This window comes from Macrotis lagotis, chromosome X, assembly GCF_037893015.1.
Source record: "Macrotis lagotis isolate mMagLag1 chromosome X, bilby.v1.9.chrom.fasta, whole genome shotgun sequence".
In the NCBI taxonomy this organism is placed as follows: domain Eukaryota; kingdom Metazoa; phylum Chordata; class Mammalia; order Peramelemorphia; family Peramelidae; genus Macrotis; species Macrotis lagotis.
Genome location: NC_133666.1, coordinates 190,935,957 through 190,954,992, shown reverse-complemented (window position 1 = coordinate 190,954,992; position 19,036 = coordinate 190,935,957). Strand labels below are relative to the sequence as shown.

The following is a 19,036-nucleotide window of genomic DNA, read 5'->3' as shown; positions in this document are numbered from 1 at the left end:
CAATAAAAATTATAATCAACAAATAGTATTTGAAGAAAGTAGTCAAACTTAAATGGAGGCAAATCATAATATTTTAATTGTATAGATCAAGGAGAAAATCAGAAAAATGAGACAATATCCCAAAATCTTTGGGGAGTCAGCCAAAGCAGTCATTAAGGGAACATTTATATCTCTGAATACTTTTCTTTCTTTTTTTTTTTAAGGTTTTTGCAACACAGCTAGGTAATTATTAAATGTCTGACACCGGATTTGAACCCGGGTACTCATGACTCCAGGGCTGGTGCTTTATCTACTATGCCACCTAGCCACCCCTCTCTGAATACTTTTCAACAAAAAAAGAAAGAACAAATCAAAGAATTGGGCATGTAACAAAAAAAAAAACCAAAACCAAAACCTAAGAAAGCAAGAGAGCATAAAACAATATATATATAAATTCCCAAAAATCAAAGAAAAGATAACAGTGAAAACAAATAAATTCATTGAATTGATAAATTAAACTAGGAACTTATTTGAAAAATAAGCAAGTTATTTATTTGACAAAAAAGAGAGGACCCAATTAACCAAATCCAAAAAGAAAAAGAAATATCCACAAATATCCATGAAGAAGAAATAAAGGAAATTGTTAGAATTATTTTACACAATTATATACCAACAAAGTTGATGGGTAATATGAATGGATAGTTTATAAAAATAAATACTAAAAAGAGAAATAGATGCTCAAATTCAGGAAACTGAATAAATTTTAAGGGAGTTATCAAAGAAAAAATTCCAAACCATATCAGTTTTTAAGAGAATCGTATCAGACAAAGAAAAAACAGATTATTCCACAAAAATGTTTTTGTTTTTGCAAAAATAGAGAAAGAAGGCATATTGTGAAACTCTTATGGTCCCAATACCAAAATACTCATGGAAAGATAAAGCACAGAACAAAAATTAATAGCTATTCATTCTCTAATAAATAATAGTATGATAATAATTAATAATAGCAAAGAGATCATAGAAGTACATCAAAGATGTAGACTGATTTGTACTAGGACAAAGCAGAGTTGGTTTGATATTAAGAAAGCTATAAGCACAATGGGCTATATTAATAATAAAAATCAAATTAATATATTAATAGATGAGGGAGACTAGGTGGTGCAGGGATAGCTAGGTGATGCAGTGTATAAAGCATCAGTCCTGGAGTTAGAGTACCTGAGTTCAAATCCGGCCTCAGACACTTAATAATTCCCTAGCTGTGTGGCCTTGGGCAAGCCACTTAACCCCATTGCCTTGCAATACATACATACATACATACATACATACATACATACATACATACATATATATATACAGGAAAAGCTTTTGATCAAATAAACACCATTTTTTAAATATAACTAAAAGTATGAAAATAAATGAGTTTGTCCTAAATACAATTAATGATATCTATCTAAAACCAAGACCTAGCATTATTTACGATGGAAAAATACTAGAAGCCTTATCCATTAAAATTAATGGTAAAGAAAGAATATCCATTGTTATTGATGTAAGTTTGGTAATACAAGTTATTTCAATAAGCAAAAGAAATTTAGATGAAAAGTGTAGGCAAAGAAGATCATCACTATTAGCATATGATATGATACTTCATTAAGAATCATAGATCCAACTAAGTCCAATTGAAACAATAATTTCAATAAAGTAACAAGATATAACATAACCCCCAAAAGATCATCAGCTTAAAAAATCTCCTAACAGAGATTTTTAAAATTCTATTCAAAATAGTTCAGGAATATATAAGATATCTGGGACTCCACTGACCAAGACATACTCAGGATTGCAATAATAATAATAATAATGCATATAATTTATGCTAGAGGTAGCTAAGTAATTCAGTGGATAGAGTGCTAGGTTTTCAGTCAGGAAGACTTGAGTTCAAATTCATCTTCAGACATTTACTAACTGTGTGACCTTGGGCAAGTCACTTAACCTCAATTTACGTGTTTTCTCATCTGTAAAATTGGAATAATAATAGCATGTGGATCAAATGAAAAATTGTTTAACACTTTATTTGTCCAGCTCACCACACCTGGCACATAGTAAACACTACATATACTCTAGGTATCATTATTTTTTTTTTTTTAGGTTTTTGAAAGGCAAATGGGGTTAAGTGGCTTGCCCAACGCCACCCAGCTAGGTAATTATTAAGTGTCTGAGACCAGATTTGAACCCAGGTACTCCTGACTCCAGGGCCGGTGCTTTATCCACTGCGCCACCTAGCTACCCCCTAGCTATCATTATTATTAAAGTTCTCTGTTTCTCCATTTGTAAAATAAGAATAATAGTGATTAAACAGGATTTTATGAGAATCAAATCTGTTAATGTATACAGAATACCATATGTCATCTATTCTGTTTGCTAAAGTTTTATTTAAGATTTTTCCATCTATATTTAAATTCTGGTAATTTTCTTTTTAAATGTTGTCTTTGTCTGATTTTGAAACAATTTTTACATTTATCATGTAAAAAGAATAGCTTAGAATGCCATCACTTCCTATGTTTAGAAATACCATATAATAAAGAAACCATTTGTCCCAAGAACATTTACACATTTCTTCTGAGGACTCATCTCACTAAGATAACATGAAGAGAGGTAAATAATCATTTTATATCCTGCCATAATGCTTAGAATGCTGTACCTTGATACTAAGGTTTTGATGCTTAGTGTCGAGCCTGACCCACATAATTTAAGTGATTGTGGACAGGTCACTTAATTTCTTAGAGCCTTATTTTCTTTACTTCCATAATGCCCTTGTGAAGCAACTAGTACCTTTATTTGCTTCACAAGATTTCTGTGAGAAAAATTCATGTCTAACCATAAGACACTCTTCAAATATAGGTTACTGTTAATTCTTCCTCTTAAAAAAATCATCTTAATCATTTTCTATATCCAATTCTCTCCAAAGCTATGCTGATTTCCTGTTGAAACAGTTTGAATATTTTATATTTTTGTAAATGATCTTTCATTTTATTTAAATTCTCTAAGTTAGGAGTAGATTCCTGTGGGAGTTGTTTTAGGGAGGGGACCAGGTAGGTTATAAAAAAATTTTTTTGCATTAAAAATCAGTTTGACCTTGCTATGAACCAAAATTCCGATAGACTGATCTTTGAGACAGTTTGCAATGGTAGCCTCTAACTTAATGAGGAAACATAAGCTAGAGGTGGGTCCTTTGGAATAAAAGTAAGCAAAGACTAGGAGGAGGGAAGCATATTTAAGAAGCCAGAATAGATCAGAAATATGGTGGCAAGGGTATCCGAGGGTCTGAGTGTAGACAAGAGTTCAAGAAATTCAAGAGTTGGGGCAGGTGGGTGGCACAGTGGATAGAGCACCGGCTCTGGAGTCAGGAATACCTGAGTTCAAATCTGGCTTCAGACACTTAATAATTGCCTAGCTGTGGGACCTTGGACAAAATCACGTTGCCTTAAAAAATTAAAAAAAGAGAGAAATTCAACAGTTAAAGGTGTGAGATTGTACAAAGAAAATAAATTACTGGTCCATTTAACTGTGATAAGTGATTCAGCCATAACATGAGATGTAACTTCATTTTCTCTGTCGAGAAATCTATAAGGGAACAGTTCTTTTTCTTACGTATTTGTATCAATACCTTATATATCTTGAATTTTAGACCTTTATCAGAAGAATTTACTGAAATTTTTTTTGCCTTTACTAATTATCAACTGATTATGCCTCTTAGCTGTATAACATTTGCCCAATGTTATATAATTAGTTTCAGAGGTTGAATTTTTTCCATGATTTTTTGACTTGCAGTAGTATTCTTTCTACTCTACCATACTATTTTAACACTGACTGAGAAAGATGTGGCATAAATTCAAGCATAATTTAATATTAGTAAAAGGATAAATATAATTCATTTATAAATAAAAATAACAAAAGTAATATGATCTTATCCATACAAATATAAGAGCACTTTAAAATTTATCACATTTAGAAAATAGTACCTTAAAAAAAGAATAGAATTAGGGAGATTCTTTCTTAAGATAATGAGAAACAAAAACTAAACCAACACCAAACGTTATTTGCAATGAAAGAGTATTAATGAAATTCCATTTAAAATCATTCCATCAATCAGTCAATATTTATTAAGCATCTGGTATGTGCAGGCATTGTGCTATGCACTGGAGATTCAAAAAGAAGCAAGAGACATTCACTGCCTTCAAATCAATACAAAACAAAGATGCTAACCAACGAAGTTTACCAATTTTGCTTGACATTGTATTAGAAATTTTAATAATAACAGTAAGTTGTGAAAAAAAATCTTAGAAAAGAATTGACAAGGAAGAAATGGAAAGATCACTGTAGTATGCCTCATGATATAATGGAGAGAGTGCTGTCCCCAGAGTCAGGAAGACCTGGGCTTAGGTCACACCTCTTAAATCATACTGGTTGGGTGACCCGAGGATGTCACTTAACCCTCTGTGCTCCAAAGAATTAAGACTAAGTTTAGGGTGGTTGCAGATATCCATTTTCAGGAAATTTTATCCTCAGAAATTTTCCATGTACTTGTCTTAACTGGGTGTGTGCCTTTGGCAATCCAAGGAAATCAACAAAAATGAAGAAGGAATAAAGTAAATACATTGAACCCCAATCATATTCTATATGACAGTTTTAAGAAACTCCTTGAAGAAATCATGAAGTAAAAGAGATTTCTTTTATATAAATTCCAATGAAACGAATCATTTGAGTATTTAGCTATAAAGAGTTCTACAAGATAATAGTAAAGAAAATCTAAAACCTCCATGACAATAGTACAGATCAACTGAACAACTGGAGGAGGATTTCTTGCTCATAAGTAGCAAGGTTAATTATAAAAGTTGTCATGACAGAAAAAGGCAATAGTTACATGGGGTAAATAAAGTGATAGTCTTAGAGGCAATAAGACATGAGCTTTACATCTTTTCTCTCATGTTTACCCTGGAGGAGAAAGTGAGACTTATGACTTTGCATTGCCCTGCCTCCATTTAAATTCAAGTCAAGTCAGCACCCTCATGATGTCATTGGTCCTCTTTGAGAATGAAAGATCTGCAACAACTAGTTTTGGTAAACTTGGGTTACCAGAGTGATTAACTAGTACTCCTGTGATGTGAGAAGAAAGAGAGGAAGGCTTTTATCATATTAAGTGAACATGGTCAGTTATAAGAGGGCTTGGCCAAGAGTCTCACTCCCTGGCCAAGGATTAGGGAAAGATAGATTGTAAACTGAATTGCTAGTGAGAACTTCTAATGGATGAAATCAAAGATCCATTGAGGATTGTGTATTTCAGTGACCATTTGCAAATCAATTAAACTTACAGTAATTCTTAGACTATATATATCAGAGGCAAATTGCCAATTATCAATCAGAGTAGGGGGCAGGGGAGAGTTTCCACAGCTCACTGAAATAATAAACCTGAAATGAAAAAAAAAGTGAGTGGCATATGAGGGAGGATAATAGTTTTGTTTTGAACAAATTGAGATGGAGTTCATCATCCATGTGAAAGTGCCTATTAGGCATTTAGTCATCTGAGACTAACCAGTTCAGAAGAACTAGGACTGGCCATAGATATCTTCTATAATAATAATATTGTTGAATACTACAGCCTCTGAAGAATTAAGGATGAGTATAAAACAAAGGATAATAGAGAGAAACAGTTAATAAGATGAAAATTTTGGATTTACTTTTTTAAAAAAAAATCAGCCGCACCAAAACATATAGGGAGTCCCTTGTTTAATCACAGTTCATGTGGAAAAAGCCTTAAGAGTTTTGGTTGATTGAATAATTAATGTGAGTCAGTAGTGGTTGCCAAACAAACAAACAAAATCCCCAGCATTAAGGGATATATAGTGTCCAGGGAGGTAATCTCTGACATTCTCTGTACTTCTCAGACCATGTTTGTATTCAGTTCCAATTGTTACATTTTTAGTGGAATTGTGTTCATATTGACAAAGGGTTTGGAAATCATGTCACATGAGGATTAGTTGAAGGAGATAGGGACAGTTAGGACTGAAAAAAAGAGGATTTGTGTGGGAGAGGGTTAGAAAATAGAATTGCTTTCTTCAAATATTTAAAGAATTGATGGAGAAAACAGCAAAATGTCTCCTTGTATAAAACAGCAAAACTAAAACTAATGACTGAAAACTCTAAGGAGGTAGATTTTTGGCTTAAGATCCTCCTAAGAACTAAAGTTGTTTAAAAAAAGAACCTGTAAGTTTTCAGATGACTGTCCATTAGGGATTGAAGTTGCAAATTTTTTTCTTTAAACAGAGGAAGAAGGATCAGGGGCAAAAGTTCACAGGACATATTCCAAGTGTGGGATTCCTATATTTTTAAGCTTTCTCCCAACTCCAGAATTCTAAGATTTTGCCATTTTACCATTAAGTTAATGCCTTTGCCACATTGCTAGTCTAAGCTCAAAGGATAATAAAGGAATTTTAGTATGTTTGTTTATGTATATCATTTCTTCTGAACTTGACATATCTCCAAATTCAAACTGGTTCTTGAAAGATCTATCAGTAACTAGTTTGGTTTCAAGTCTTTCCCTCATCCCTTCACCCTCTGGTACTTCTGTCCTACTTGATAGGCTCCTACTTTTTCAAGTAATAATATAATTTTAATAACCTGTGTATATTAAGATTTTCAAAGCACTTTCTTTTTAAATTTTTTTTTAATTCAAGGCAATGGGAGTTAAGTGACTTGCCCAAGGTCACACAGCTAGGCAATTATTAAGTATCTGAAGTCACATTTGAATTCAGGTCTTCCTTACTTCAGGGCCAGTGCTCTATCCACTTCACCACCTAGCTGCCCTACAAAGTACTGTATTTACAGCAAATCAGTTTGATGGCTAGTATGATTATGTTTATTCCTTTTTATAGGAGAGGAAAGAGAGATTCAAAGAAGTTAATTGATTTGTCTAAAGTCACATTAGTATGTGTCAGAGAAAATATATGAATTCAGGCATCTTTCCTGCATATCCACTATTCATCTAGATTCTTCTGTGTAGCCCAAAATCCTTGAAGGGGTTAGGATTTTCTAGAGCTTATTTACTTCAAAACTATTTTTGTGAGTAACTTAATTGACCTCACATTGGCCCAGACCTAAAATTAAATGCCTTAGATTTAGGATATATATGACAGGAGGAGGGAGAGGAGAAAAAGGCCTTCAGGGCTAATTTCAATATTGTTGAATCCTTTCAGTTATGTCTGACTTTTCGTGATCCCATTTGGGATTTTCTTGGCAAAGATACTGGAATTGTTACCTTTTCCCATCTCCAACTTATTTTATAGATGAGAAACTAAACCAAATGGGGTGATTTGCCTAGGGTCACACAGCCGTAAATGTCTGAAGCCACATTTGAACTCAGGAACATGAATTCTCCTGATTCTCAGGCCAGAGTTTCATCTACTAGCATCCCTAGCTGTGTGACCCTGGGCAACAATATAAACAACAGATATAAATGTTCAGTGAATGTCTTTGCAAATACTGGCATTACTCCAGTATGTGTCTGACTAAAAGGATTAGACTGACTGTCAGTTCATTTTTACCTCTTAAAGAATTCTGTAGTACTGACATTTGTAGACTTGAAAACGAGATAAGAGAAAGGAAGGAGAAATAGGAAGGTGTTTTGTAGAATTCTGATATGTGGATTTTAGAGACACAGCACTGGCAAGAGTTGATATGAAGTATAGTATGAAAGAGAGAGACTTTTGTTTAAAGTTGCAATTTTTCTCTTTAAACAGAGGAAGAAGGATCAGGGACAGAAGTTCACAGGAAACATTCCAAGTGCGGACCCTGCAAATATAAAGCTGAGTGTGATGAAGATGCAGAAAATGTTGGGTGAGTTGACTGAGAGAAATGGATGATTTTGCTTTTAAGAGGAAGACAAAGAAAAAATATTTTTTAAAAAACCCTTTATTAGGTTATGGATATTTTAAGTGTCCTTGCTGTATCTGTTAATTACCATTTACTTATATTTCTCCTAATTTCATTTGTTTTTTTAATAAGTTAGAATTCACAGCTTCTTATTTATATTTCATTAATGCACAATTAGCCTTTAATTAATAAATCATGAGAAACAATTATGATGGCAGCAGGACAGGTTTCACCTTGGCTATTGCTTTAGAATAAAGATAACAGGGGTGGCTAGGTGGCGCAGTGATGGAGCACTGGCCCTGGAGTCAGGAGTAACTAAATTCAAATCCAGCCTCAGACATTTAATAATTACCTAGCTGTGTGGCCTTGGGCAAGCCACTTAACCCCACTGCCTTGAAAAAAAAAAAACAAACAAAATAAAAACTAAAAAAAAAAAAGAATGAAGATAACACACTTTGTCCTGCCCTATTAGGTGTAATAAAATATCTAGAGTTTAGGTTATGCCATTCAAATTAAACATAGAAGCAATTAAAATCCATAGAATTGTGGGTTTTCTACTTTTTAAAAAATTTGTTGTCTGAAACATAATTTTGTTTTGTATACAAAGAAATCCACAGAAATGTTTCGTGGTATGGTCATAACTACAAACAGATGGACAAAATTGCTATTTGTAGTAGTTCTCTTTCATTTCTTTCTCCCTTCTGTAGCAAAGTTACTACTCATTTAATTGAAAAGTGGTACCAGTGAATATGTTTCAAGTTTAGCACTGTACATTTGGGAATTTTAGAACATTTTAGGAAATTAGATTTATCTTCCAGCCTTAAAAATTGGGTTAAAATCAGGACATAAGGAAGAAAATGGGAAGGAGGCAGATGAAATCAGTTTAAATTGAGGAACACCATAATAATTGATTTGTGCTATTTACTCTTTAAATATAGTGACAGTGTGCCCTAGAATGTTGAGTTCTGGGTCTGGTGTCACGAAGACTTGGATATACATCCTAACTCTCTAATATTAACTAGCTATGTGACCCTAGACAAGTCATTTAACCTCAGGCACTTTCCTAAGATTTATCTACTAAGTCCAAGAGGCATTGCAATTTGTGTTGGCAAAGGAAATGCACAAATAAATGACTCCCTATGCTGATTAAAGAAAATCACCAATCCATCACCTTTTATTTAGATGCTGAGAATTCATAGACATGCATAGATGGTTTTTATGGATGTGTTTTATATCACATCAAGAAAGAGATTTACTTACTGGATCATTGCTTTAGAGCATTCTATAATTGTCTAAAGATAACCATGAACAGAGATTTTAAAAAATAAAATTCAACTTTGTGATTCTTAACTTCAAAAAATAAATTTTTAATATAGTATCCTCCTTAGAAGGAAAGTGGAAAAATGTTAATTTTTCTTTCCTGGATTTCTGTAATACTAGGATATCCATGAAAGAAAGTGTTGACAGGGAAGATTTCTTCATTTGGTAGTGAAATGAACAGGGCACTCAAATATAAGCTGTGAAAAGACCCCACAGTGTAGTTGGGCTGTCTCTTCAACATAACACTCCCAAATTTGCAGGTTGAGACCCCAGGGGTAAAGCCCCTTGCTGGTTCTGGGATATTCTATGGACCAATACTCTTTATTATTCATGAATGCTCATGAGTACCCATCAATGTGATTACCTTTAGTCATCAGCCAGCTCACACAATTCACTCAAAGCAAAGGAATTACTAAAATGACCTACTGATAATAATAGCTACAAAAAAACTCCCTGAAATCCTGAATATATTCTCCCACTTCTACATATAGCATCAGTAGGAAAAATGTGAGGTACATGGGGAGTACATCAAGCTGAAGGACGCTCAAATCTTTGGTATTAGAGGACTTCATTGTCCTTTCTCTTCTCATAGTATCCTTCTGCTTCCCACTAGATGCAGCATCTGTTCTGATAGGTCATTTGGTCTTCCCTGGACTTGGTTCACAGCTTAACCTCCACCTTCTAGGGATGATTCCCATGAATCCACAATTGGCTCTCATCCCTGTTATTAAGGGTCACAGAGCTGCTCCCATTGACTTTCTCTGCGCTTCTCTTTCTTCTCAGTTTTGATTGATGGAGAAAAAATCAATGAGAACTTCCTTCACTCTCCCACTCCATTCTCCAGTAAAGGAGTCACATTCCACTAAGATATTTCCTGCCTTCACTGATGGGACTTTGCCTCCAGGGCTGGCAAAGATAGTTTTTAAAGACTACCAGGACCTTGGTCAGTCTTCTATAGCCAATAGCAACCTGTCTTTCCAATTCCATCACGAAAATTTCTTTTCTATTTATAAAGGGATAATGGCATAGGCATGTCTTTTTCCTTACTTTGGCACATTAATGTCTCATTACCTTTATTATCTTCCTTTTATTTTTCTGCAATTAGATCAACTGGGCTGGGAGGGAAGTATTATATTTATAAATTATTTTTGAATGATTATAAATAATAACCATTATTTATGTGCACATGATTATTATGAATAATTGTAACAGAACAAATAACAATCTCAATTATATACCAATTTGACAGATTGATAATTAATAATCCTGGTTCATGTAAGCTCACATAGTTGTTTTAAATGTTTCTTGAATCATAGAAGTATCATAGATGTAGAGGGGGAAGAAACCTCTAGGGGCCAACCCCTTCATTTTATAGATAAGGAAAAGAAAGCCTTCAGAAGTTAAGTGAATTGCCCAAGGTCACAGGGTCACTAATAATTTTCTAAAACAGGATTTGAATTTTGGTCCCCCTAATATTAAACCCATAAATATATATAGAGAGATACAAATATATTCAGAGAATAAAATCTTAGACCCAAATGAGATATTAATCCTAAAAGTATTTTTTTTTTAGATTTTTTTTCAAGGCAATGGGGTTAAGTGGCTTGCCCAAGGCCACACAGCTAGGTAATTATTAAGTGTCTGAGGTTGGATTTGAACCCAGGTACTCCTGACTCCAAGGCTGGTGTTCTGTTCACTGTGCCACCTAGCCGCACCCCCAAAAGTATTTTCACTGAGTATTTTTCTGTGTGTGTGTGTGTGTGTGTGTGTGTGTGTGTGTGTGCAGGTTTGTATCTATTCGATATACCACCCTACCTAGCTCAATACTGAGCTTTTTTATTTTATTTTTTTACATTTATTTTTTATTTTTAATATTTATTTATTCTTTTTTGTACAAATAATGTTTTTTTATACATTAATAAAAATATTCTTGTTTAAGAGTAAACAGAATACCTCCTCCCCCCACAAAATATAGAATTTCTTGAGCGATAAAGTAAAGGGGAGAGAAAAAAATTAAAATTAAAAAAAGTAATAGTAATGATTGTAGGTATGGCCAGGTGGCGCCATGGACGGAGCCCCAGCCCTGGAGCCAGGAGCATCCGAGCCCATATCTGGCCCCATACACCCAACAATCACCCAGCAATGTGACATGCAATCCACCCTAACCCCACTGCCCTGCAAAAACCAAAAAAGGGAAAAAAAAGACCCAAAATAAAATAAAATAGTAGTAAATAGTAGGGGTGGCTGGGTGGCCGACAGAGCATTGGCCCTTGAGCCAGGAGCACCCAGTCCAAATCTGGCCTCAGACACCCAACGATCACCCTGCTATGTGGCTCCAGGCAGGCAACCCAGTCCCACTTTCCCTTTACCCTCCCTCAAATAATAATAATAAAATATGTGCTTGAGTCTTTGTTCCAACACCACCAACTCTGTCACAGGTAGATCACATTCTTTATGGTAAATCCATTGCAAAAGTTACTTCCATATTTTTCCACCTTTGCTGTTGCTGATCGCAACTCCCTCCTTTCTTATTTCTCCACTACCATGTACTATATTTTCTCTCTCCTTTCACTCTGACTCTGCTGTAGGGTCACTGAGTGGCACAGCAGACAGATCCCTGTTCCTGGGGCCAAGAGGCCCTGAGCCCACATACCACCCCTTAGGCCCAGCATCCACCTGGCCCTATGGTCCTGGGCAGGCCTTCCAATCCCAGCCCCTTGCAAGAAGTCAAAAGGAAAATGTGTTCTATCTGACCACTCTCCCCACCATGGTCCATTCTCTCCTCCATCACTCACATCCCCCCCTTCCCCCTGTCCCCCCTTCTTACTCCAGATGCCTATACCCCATTGAGTATATTTGCTGTTTCCTCTCCTAGCCATCTCTGATGAGAGCAAAGGTTCCCTCATTCCCCTTCGCCGTCCCCCCTTCCATATCATTGCAGTAGCTCATTGTAATAAAGAAAAATCTTATATGAAAATATCTTAGTGTATTCCCCCCTCTCCTTTTTCTTTCTCCCATTACGTTTCCTTTTTTTTCTATTGACTCCATTTTTACACCATATTTTATCTTCGAATTCAGCTTTCTCCTGTGCTTCAACTATAAAAGCTCCCTCTACCTGCTCTATTAACTGAGAAGGTTCATATGAGCATCATCAGTGTCATTTTTCTATTCAGGAATACATGCAGTTCATCCTCATTAAGTCCCTCATATTTCCCCCCTCTCCTTCAATCTCCATGCTTCACCTGAGTCCTGTATCTGAAGATCAAACCTTCTGTTCAGCTCTGGCCATTCCAGCAGGAACATTTGAAATTCCCCTGGTTCATTGAAAGTCCATTTTTTTCCCTGGAAGAGGACATTCAGCCTTGCTGAGTAGTTGATTCTTGGCTGCATTCTAAGCTCTTTTGCCTTCCAGTATATTGTATTCCAAGCCCTACAAACTTCCAGTGTAGTTCCTGCTAAGTCCTGTGTGATCCTGACTGCAGCTCCACAATATTTGAACTGTGTCCTTCTGGCTACTTGTAATATTTTCTCTTTGACTTGGGAGTTCTGGAACTTAACTGTAATATTCCTGGGGGTTGTTTTTTTGGGATCTCTTTCTCGGGGGGATCGGGGGATTCTCTCCATTTCTATTTTGCCCTCTGCTTCTAGAATATCAGGGCAATTTTCCTGTAGTAATTCTTTGAAAATGATGTCAAGGCTCTTTTCCTGATCATGACTTTCAGGTATTCCAATAATTTTTAAATTATCTTTCCTAAGTCTGTTTTACGTATCAGTTGTTTTTTCAATGAGATGTTTCACATTTTCTTCTAATTTTTCATTTTTTTTGATTTTGAAGTAATGAATCCTGGTTTCTCATAAATTCATCATTCTCCCTGAGTTCTATTCTTTGAAGGATTTGTTTTCCTCAGAGAATTTTCTTATCTCTTTTTCCATCTGGCCAATTTGCTTTTTAATGCATTCTTCCCCTCAATAACTTTTTGAACTGTTTTATCCATTTGACCTAAGCTGGTTTTTAGCATGCTATTTTCTTCAGCATTTTTTTGGATTTCCTTGACTAGGCTGCTGACTTCATTTTCATGTTTTTCCTGCATCTCTCTCATTTCTTTTCCCAGTTTTTCTTCTAACTCCCTCATTTGATTTTCAAAGTCTTTTTTGATCTCTGTCATAGCCTGAGCCCAATTTCTGTTTTTCTTGGAGTCTTTAGATGCAGGAGCTTGTGCTTCCTCATCTTCAGACTGAGTATTTTGATCCTTCTTGGGCTCATATACAAAATATTTCTCAATGGTGTTCCTCTTATTTCTCTGCTTGGTCATTTTCCCAGCCTGAGCCTGGTTTTGGGGTGCTTCCTGAGCTTTTGGGACACTCCCACAAGGGTCTCAGTGTGTGAGGCTCTGTCCTTCCTCCTGGTCTGTGAATGACCATATGTGCTCCCCTCTGCCACGGGGCTGAGTTGGGGGGGTGCCCTGCTGTTCTATGGGGGCACCTAGACTGGGATCAGGATCTGAATGTGGTCATTGCCCCAGAGTCCTGTTCCAGGGGCAGAGGACAGAGCTCTGCAGTTTCTCTTCACTCCCCTCCCTCAGCTCAATGGGCTCATGCCCTGGGGGCTCCTGCTTACCCGTTCCGCCTGCTTCTGTTCCTGGATCTGGGCTGCCAAAAGACCATGTTGCTCTCTTTGTGCCCTGAGGGCTGGGCTCCATGTGCTCCCTCTGGCAGAGGTCCCCCCACTGTTCCCCCACTTTGTGCCCAGTGCTCCCCAGGGTATAGCTCAGGAGACTCCCCCGCTGCTTTGAGCCACGGCTCCTAGCGCCCTGGGGCTGCCTCCGGGAGGCTGAAGTTCTTTCACTCTGGCGGGCTGCCCCTCTGACCCCGGGGAGCAGAGCCTTTCTGCTCTTTTCCAGGTTACCTTGAGTAGGAGAACTGCCTCACTGGGTCCCTCTGTGGGTTTTCTCTCAAAAGTTTAGTTAGAGTCCTTAGCTTATGAGTTTTATGAGAGAGCGCCTAAAACACAATCCATTCTTGTCGCCATCTTGGCTCCACCAATACTGAGCTTTTTTAAAATAAATTTTTAGGGGCGGCTAGGTGGCACTCCTGGAGTCAGGAGTACCTAGGTTCAAATCTGGCCTCAGACACTTAATAATTACCTAGCTGTGTGGCCTTGGGCAAGCTACTTAACCCCATTTGCCTTGCAAAAATCCTAAAAAACAAAATTATTTGGAGAGGAATACTGTATTAACAGAAAGTCATCTACATATATATTTACTGAGTCACTCTTTATTCCCTCTCTAGGAAAGAATATTATTTCTTTTTTTTATTCCTTTTTTTGAGGAGGGGGTTTTGCAAGGCAGTGGGATTAAGTGGTTTGCCCAAGGCCACACAGCTAGGTAATTATTAAGTGTCTGAGGCCGGATTTGAACTCAAGTACTCTTGACTCCAAGACCAGTGCTCTATCCACTACACCACCTAGCCGCCCCAAAGAATACTATGTCTCAGAAAAACTGCCAGCATATTCATTCATACAGTAGTAAGAAGTTCTTCCCTTATTCCCCTCATTAATGTATTAAATGCTCCACATCTAGTTGTTTAACCCTATTTACATTATTCTTTAATTTTAAGGGGTTGCTTGTTTTCTTCACATTTTTCATGTCAACAGTAATACCAATCTATGTCACCTTCTCTTTCCTTTTAAATGAAATTTTGAAACATAATTTTCATTAATATAGACATTTGGCAATACATTCTTTCATGTAGCTTTCCAATTCACATTTTATTCTGCTAAGTGGTTATTTCTGTGTCAGTCCTGGAGGAATATTAATATAGTTCAATCTAAATGATTGCATCAAAATGACTTCAATTTCTGAATTATAACACAAAAATATTCTCTCAGATATCATTTAATGAAATAAATATCTCGAACTAAGCAAAAAGGGGATGATGTCAATTAGCCAAAACCAAATAACTTTATTACATTCATTTTAAAATGACATTTGGTGAAAATCCTAGTGCCAAACACTTTTTAAACTAGAAATTTCACTTTGATAAATAGGTGATGGCTGTAAAAGCAAACTACAATGAAATATATTCTCAAATTACATCTTTTTAAGTCCAGTGAGAAGATAATATGACTGCTATCCCAGGAAGATAAACTTGGGGAGTAAAAAATGTCAGTCTGTGTCCCACAGACTTTCTCTGCTGTTGGATGTGTTTGTTTTGCACCTGTTTATGTGTTGCTCTGTAAATGTCAATTTAACCCTGCCCCGCCATACACATCTTTGATATCTTTTTAAATTGTCTAGATCTTCGCCTGTATCCTTTCATTCCTCCTTCTGGATATTCATCCTTTATAAATGAATTTTTAAAGGAAAAAGAGAGGGGAAAATTGACAAAATTGGTCAATAATAAAAAATTGAACATTCTGTGCAGTGTTCCATACCCATGGACCCCCATATCTTTGTAAAGGAGTGGGAAGAGATATCTTCTCATATGACTTCTTTAGGATCAAACTTATTCTTTATAATTTTGAAAAATTTCATTTTTTATGGTTTTGTGATTCTTTTCATTTCCATGGTTATAGTCATTGTACATATTTTTTGATTCTTCTTTAGTTCATGTAAATTTTAACATGTTCCTCTGTATTTGTCATTTTTTTACTTTACATAATATTATATTACAATCATATATCACACTGAACCATTCCTAATCAGTGGGCATCTGTGATATTTCTAGTTCTTTGCTACCACAAAAAATTGCTACTATAAATATTTTGATATACATGGAGTTTTTCTTTTTGTAAATAGTCTTGTGGTATTTGTCTAGCAGTGAACTCTTTGGGTCAAGGAAAATGGTCATTTTATCCCCTTTATTTACCTAATTCCAAATTAATTTCTAGAGTTTATACTCATTATAGATATAACAATATATTAGTGTGCCCATCTTTATATATATATATGTATATATATATATACATATATATATATATATATGTTCTTTTAAATATTTTATCAAGGTTTATTTTGTCAACTAGAGTATACTACTTACTTCATTTTAGGGAATATTTCATTTTTTGTAGTGTTAACACCACAGCCATTACAAAACAAGATAAAAGAGATTTTCAACAAATAGTATTGAATTATTAATGAAATTATTTAATTTCTTTGATTGATTGTATACCTTAGGAAATTCCAGAGGAGATAACAGTTATAATTTTACCTATACATGAAAGAAAGTCGGCAGAATATTCTTACCAATAAGAAATTCTTCATAAGGTTCTCTTGTTTTTCAGGATTTTTCACATTGACATTGGTGATTCAGTTCCACAAACATGTCTTAAGTGCCTATTCTGGACAGTGCATTGTGAGACCCATAGGGAGATGCATACATCAATAATACATAATCCATACCATCATAGAATTGTCATCTAGTAAAAGGGATAAAAGATAACTCTAATATGTGGTAATATTTTATACAAAATAGGTATTGGAGAAATTTTTTTATTAAATTGTTGAATAGAAAAGGTATAAACCACTTGGGCATATGCAAGATTATAGGAAGTATCATTTCTGAATAAGGAGAATTAGAGAAGATTTAATAGAAGGGATAGTGTTTGAACTGAGTCTTGGGTTTCAATAGATAGAGATGATGATGGAGGAGAGGGAGTGGAGGTGGGACAGGGCTCTTTAGATTTAAGAAATGGTATAAACCAAAGACAAAGTTAGGAAAAGTCCAGGGTAAGGTATGGAACGTAGAGTTTATGGTAAATAATGATGTGAAATAAGGTAAGAAAGATAGGGTGATATCAAATTGTGTATATCTTTGAATGCTCAGCTAAGGAATTTGAAATTTATTTGGTAAGCATTATGACTTGTGAAGGATTTTGAGTGGAAAAATGAAGTGACTAAAAACATACATTAGGAAGATCAAATCTGTTAGCAATCAGGAGTAGACTGAAGGAGAAGAGGGAGGTAAGAGACAGAATTAAACTAAGAAGGCTGTTACAGTTGTTTAGCAGAGATATAAGTGGACCCAGATCAGAGAAGGAATAATGAAAGAAAATGTGATATAATAAAAAAAGATACTAGATTTGGAATCAGAGGTCCAGGATTCAAATCCCAGTGTTGTTGAGCACTTCATTTAACCTTTCCAAAGCCCCCAGTTTCTTCAGCTGTAAAATGATGGTGCTATATTAGGTGATCTCTAAGATTCCTTTTATTTCTAAATCCTGTGAATAGAAATTGCAGAGGTAAAACTGAGAGGACTTGGCAACTTATTAAATGTGGGAAGCAATGCAGTGGGATATATGGAGCAATATTTTGATTATGTCACCAGAGGTAACATGCAATATGTATCTATAAATACATTTATTTTCAAATACATTCTAAGTAATTATATGGTTACATGTTTTAATGATTATTTAAGTTTGTATGTTTTTCAATAGGTGTGTATGTAACATAGATTGCAGTGGATACAGTTTTAATCCTGTATGTGCTTCTGATGGGAGTTCCTACAGCAACCCATGCTTTGTTCGAGAAGCATCATGTGTGAAACAGGAACAGATTGATATAAGACATCTTGGACATTGCACAGGTAAATTTTTATTTTATTTTTCTATCAAAGTTTCTAAATAATAGATATCTTTAATTCTATTGCAAGCTTGGACAGTTTCCAAGAAAGAAAATGGGAACTTTTAATTAGTGTATCATTTCCATAAGAATCAGGATACAGGATACTGTATTTCAATTGGCTTTGTTATACTTTATGGATTTTAATCACTTGTAAAGAGATAAAATATTGCTCCTTGCTCATTTGTTTATTCATTAGGCTCTAAATTGTTAGAAAATTAAGAGTTCGAAAAATCCTAGCTCTTCCTTCCTTCATGGTTTAACTCAGGTGTTCACATTCTCTGTAGAGATTTTCCTGATCCTTGCAGTACCTAGCATAGTTCTTTCATATTAAAGGTATCTAATAACCACTTGTCAAGTTAGTTACACAGCATCTCATCTTGTATTTTTGTTGGAGAATCATAGAAGCTAGAGCTTGAGAGAACCTTAGAAATCATTCAGGGTAACTCCCTCATTTTACAGACGAGGAAACTGAGACCCAGGGAGGAGCAGTAACTGCTCGAGGTCATCTTTACTCCCATGATTTTAATACATTTTTTCCCACAGATGTTTCATGAATCCAGAGTTTGAATGTATTATTAAGAAAAACATATTCTATGTTTAATATGTTAAGGAATTTTTTCCCCTTTTGAAAGTCACTTTATTCTTAAAACTTCCTTGTAGTTTGCCTTTGTCTACATTCTCTGAGTCTTTACAAGAACACATTGATTTTTCTCTCTGCTATACGAATAACTTGTTTTGAAATATTCTACACTGGCTAGAAAATCACTTAAACCTATGACCCTAAACATAGTACTTTTCAAGAAACTAATTATAAGAGTCTCAGCTGGATGGAGTTCAGTCCTGAATTGAGATCCATAGACATTTGAGGATTCAATTTAGTTCAGAAAGCCAAATAGAAAAGGTATTTGACTTTGTTGTGTGGAGGAGCAGTTTATGAGAGAGAAGCCTTCATCAGGCGAAGTTGGGTAGAATCCAGTGCACGGGTAGTTAAGGAGAGGAAAATAAATGAGGATATGTTTGTTCCCTGCTTAACTGGTAGACAAGTAATGAGAGCTCTCTCCATTTTTCTTTTCCAGTTGTAAGCAAACAATGCTATCTGAACAACAAACTATTAAAGATGATCATACTTAAATATTGTTTAGGGCTGTAATCAAATAAAACTCACATGAGTTAATGATGTACATTTAATGACA

At 35.4% G+C, this 19,036-nt stretch overlaps 1 protein-coding gene across 1 annotated transcript in view; it reads left to right on the top strand.

The window, feature by feature from the left end:
• The window catches only part of TMEFF1 (transmembrane protein with EGF like and two follistatin like domains 1), a 148,377-nt gene that overhangs the window by 90,069 nt on the left and 39,272 nt on the right, over nt 1-19,036 (top strand). The window contains exons 5-6 of the mRNA XM_074208230.1: nt 7,770-7,866; nt 17,657-17,805. Coding sequence (XP_074064331.1) covers nt 7,770-7,866; nt 17,657-17,805 — 246 coding nt within the window. The remainder of the gene's footprint in view (nt 1-7,769; nt 7,867-17,656; nt 17,806-19,036) is intronic.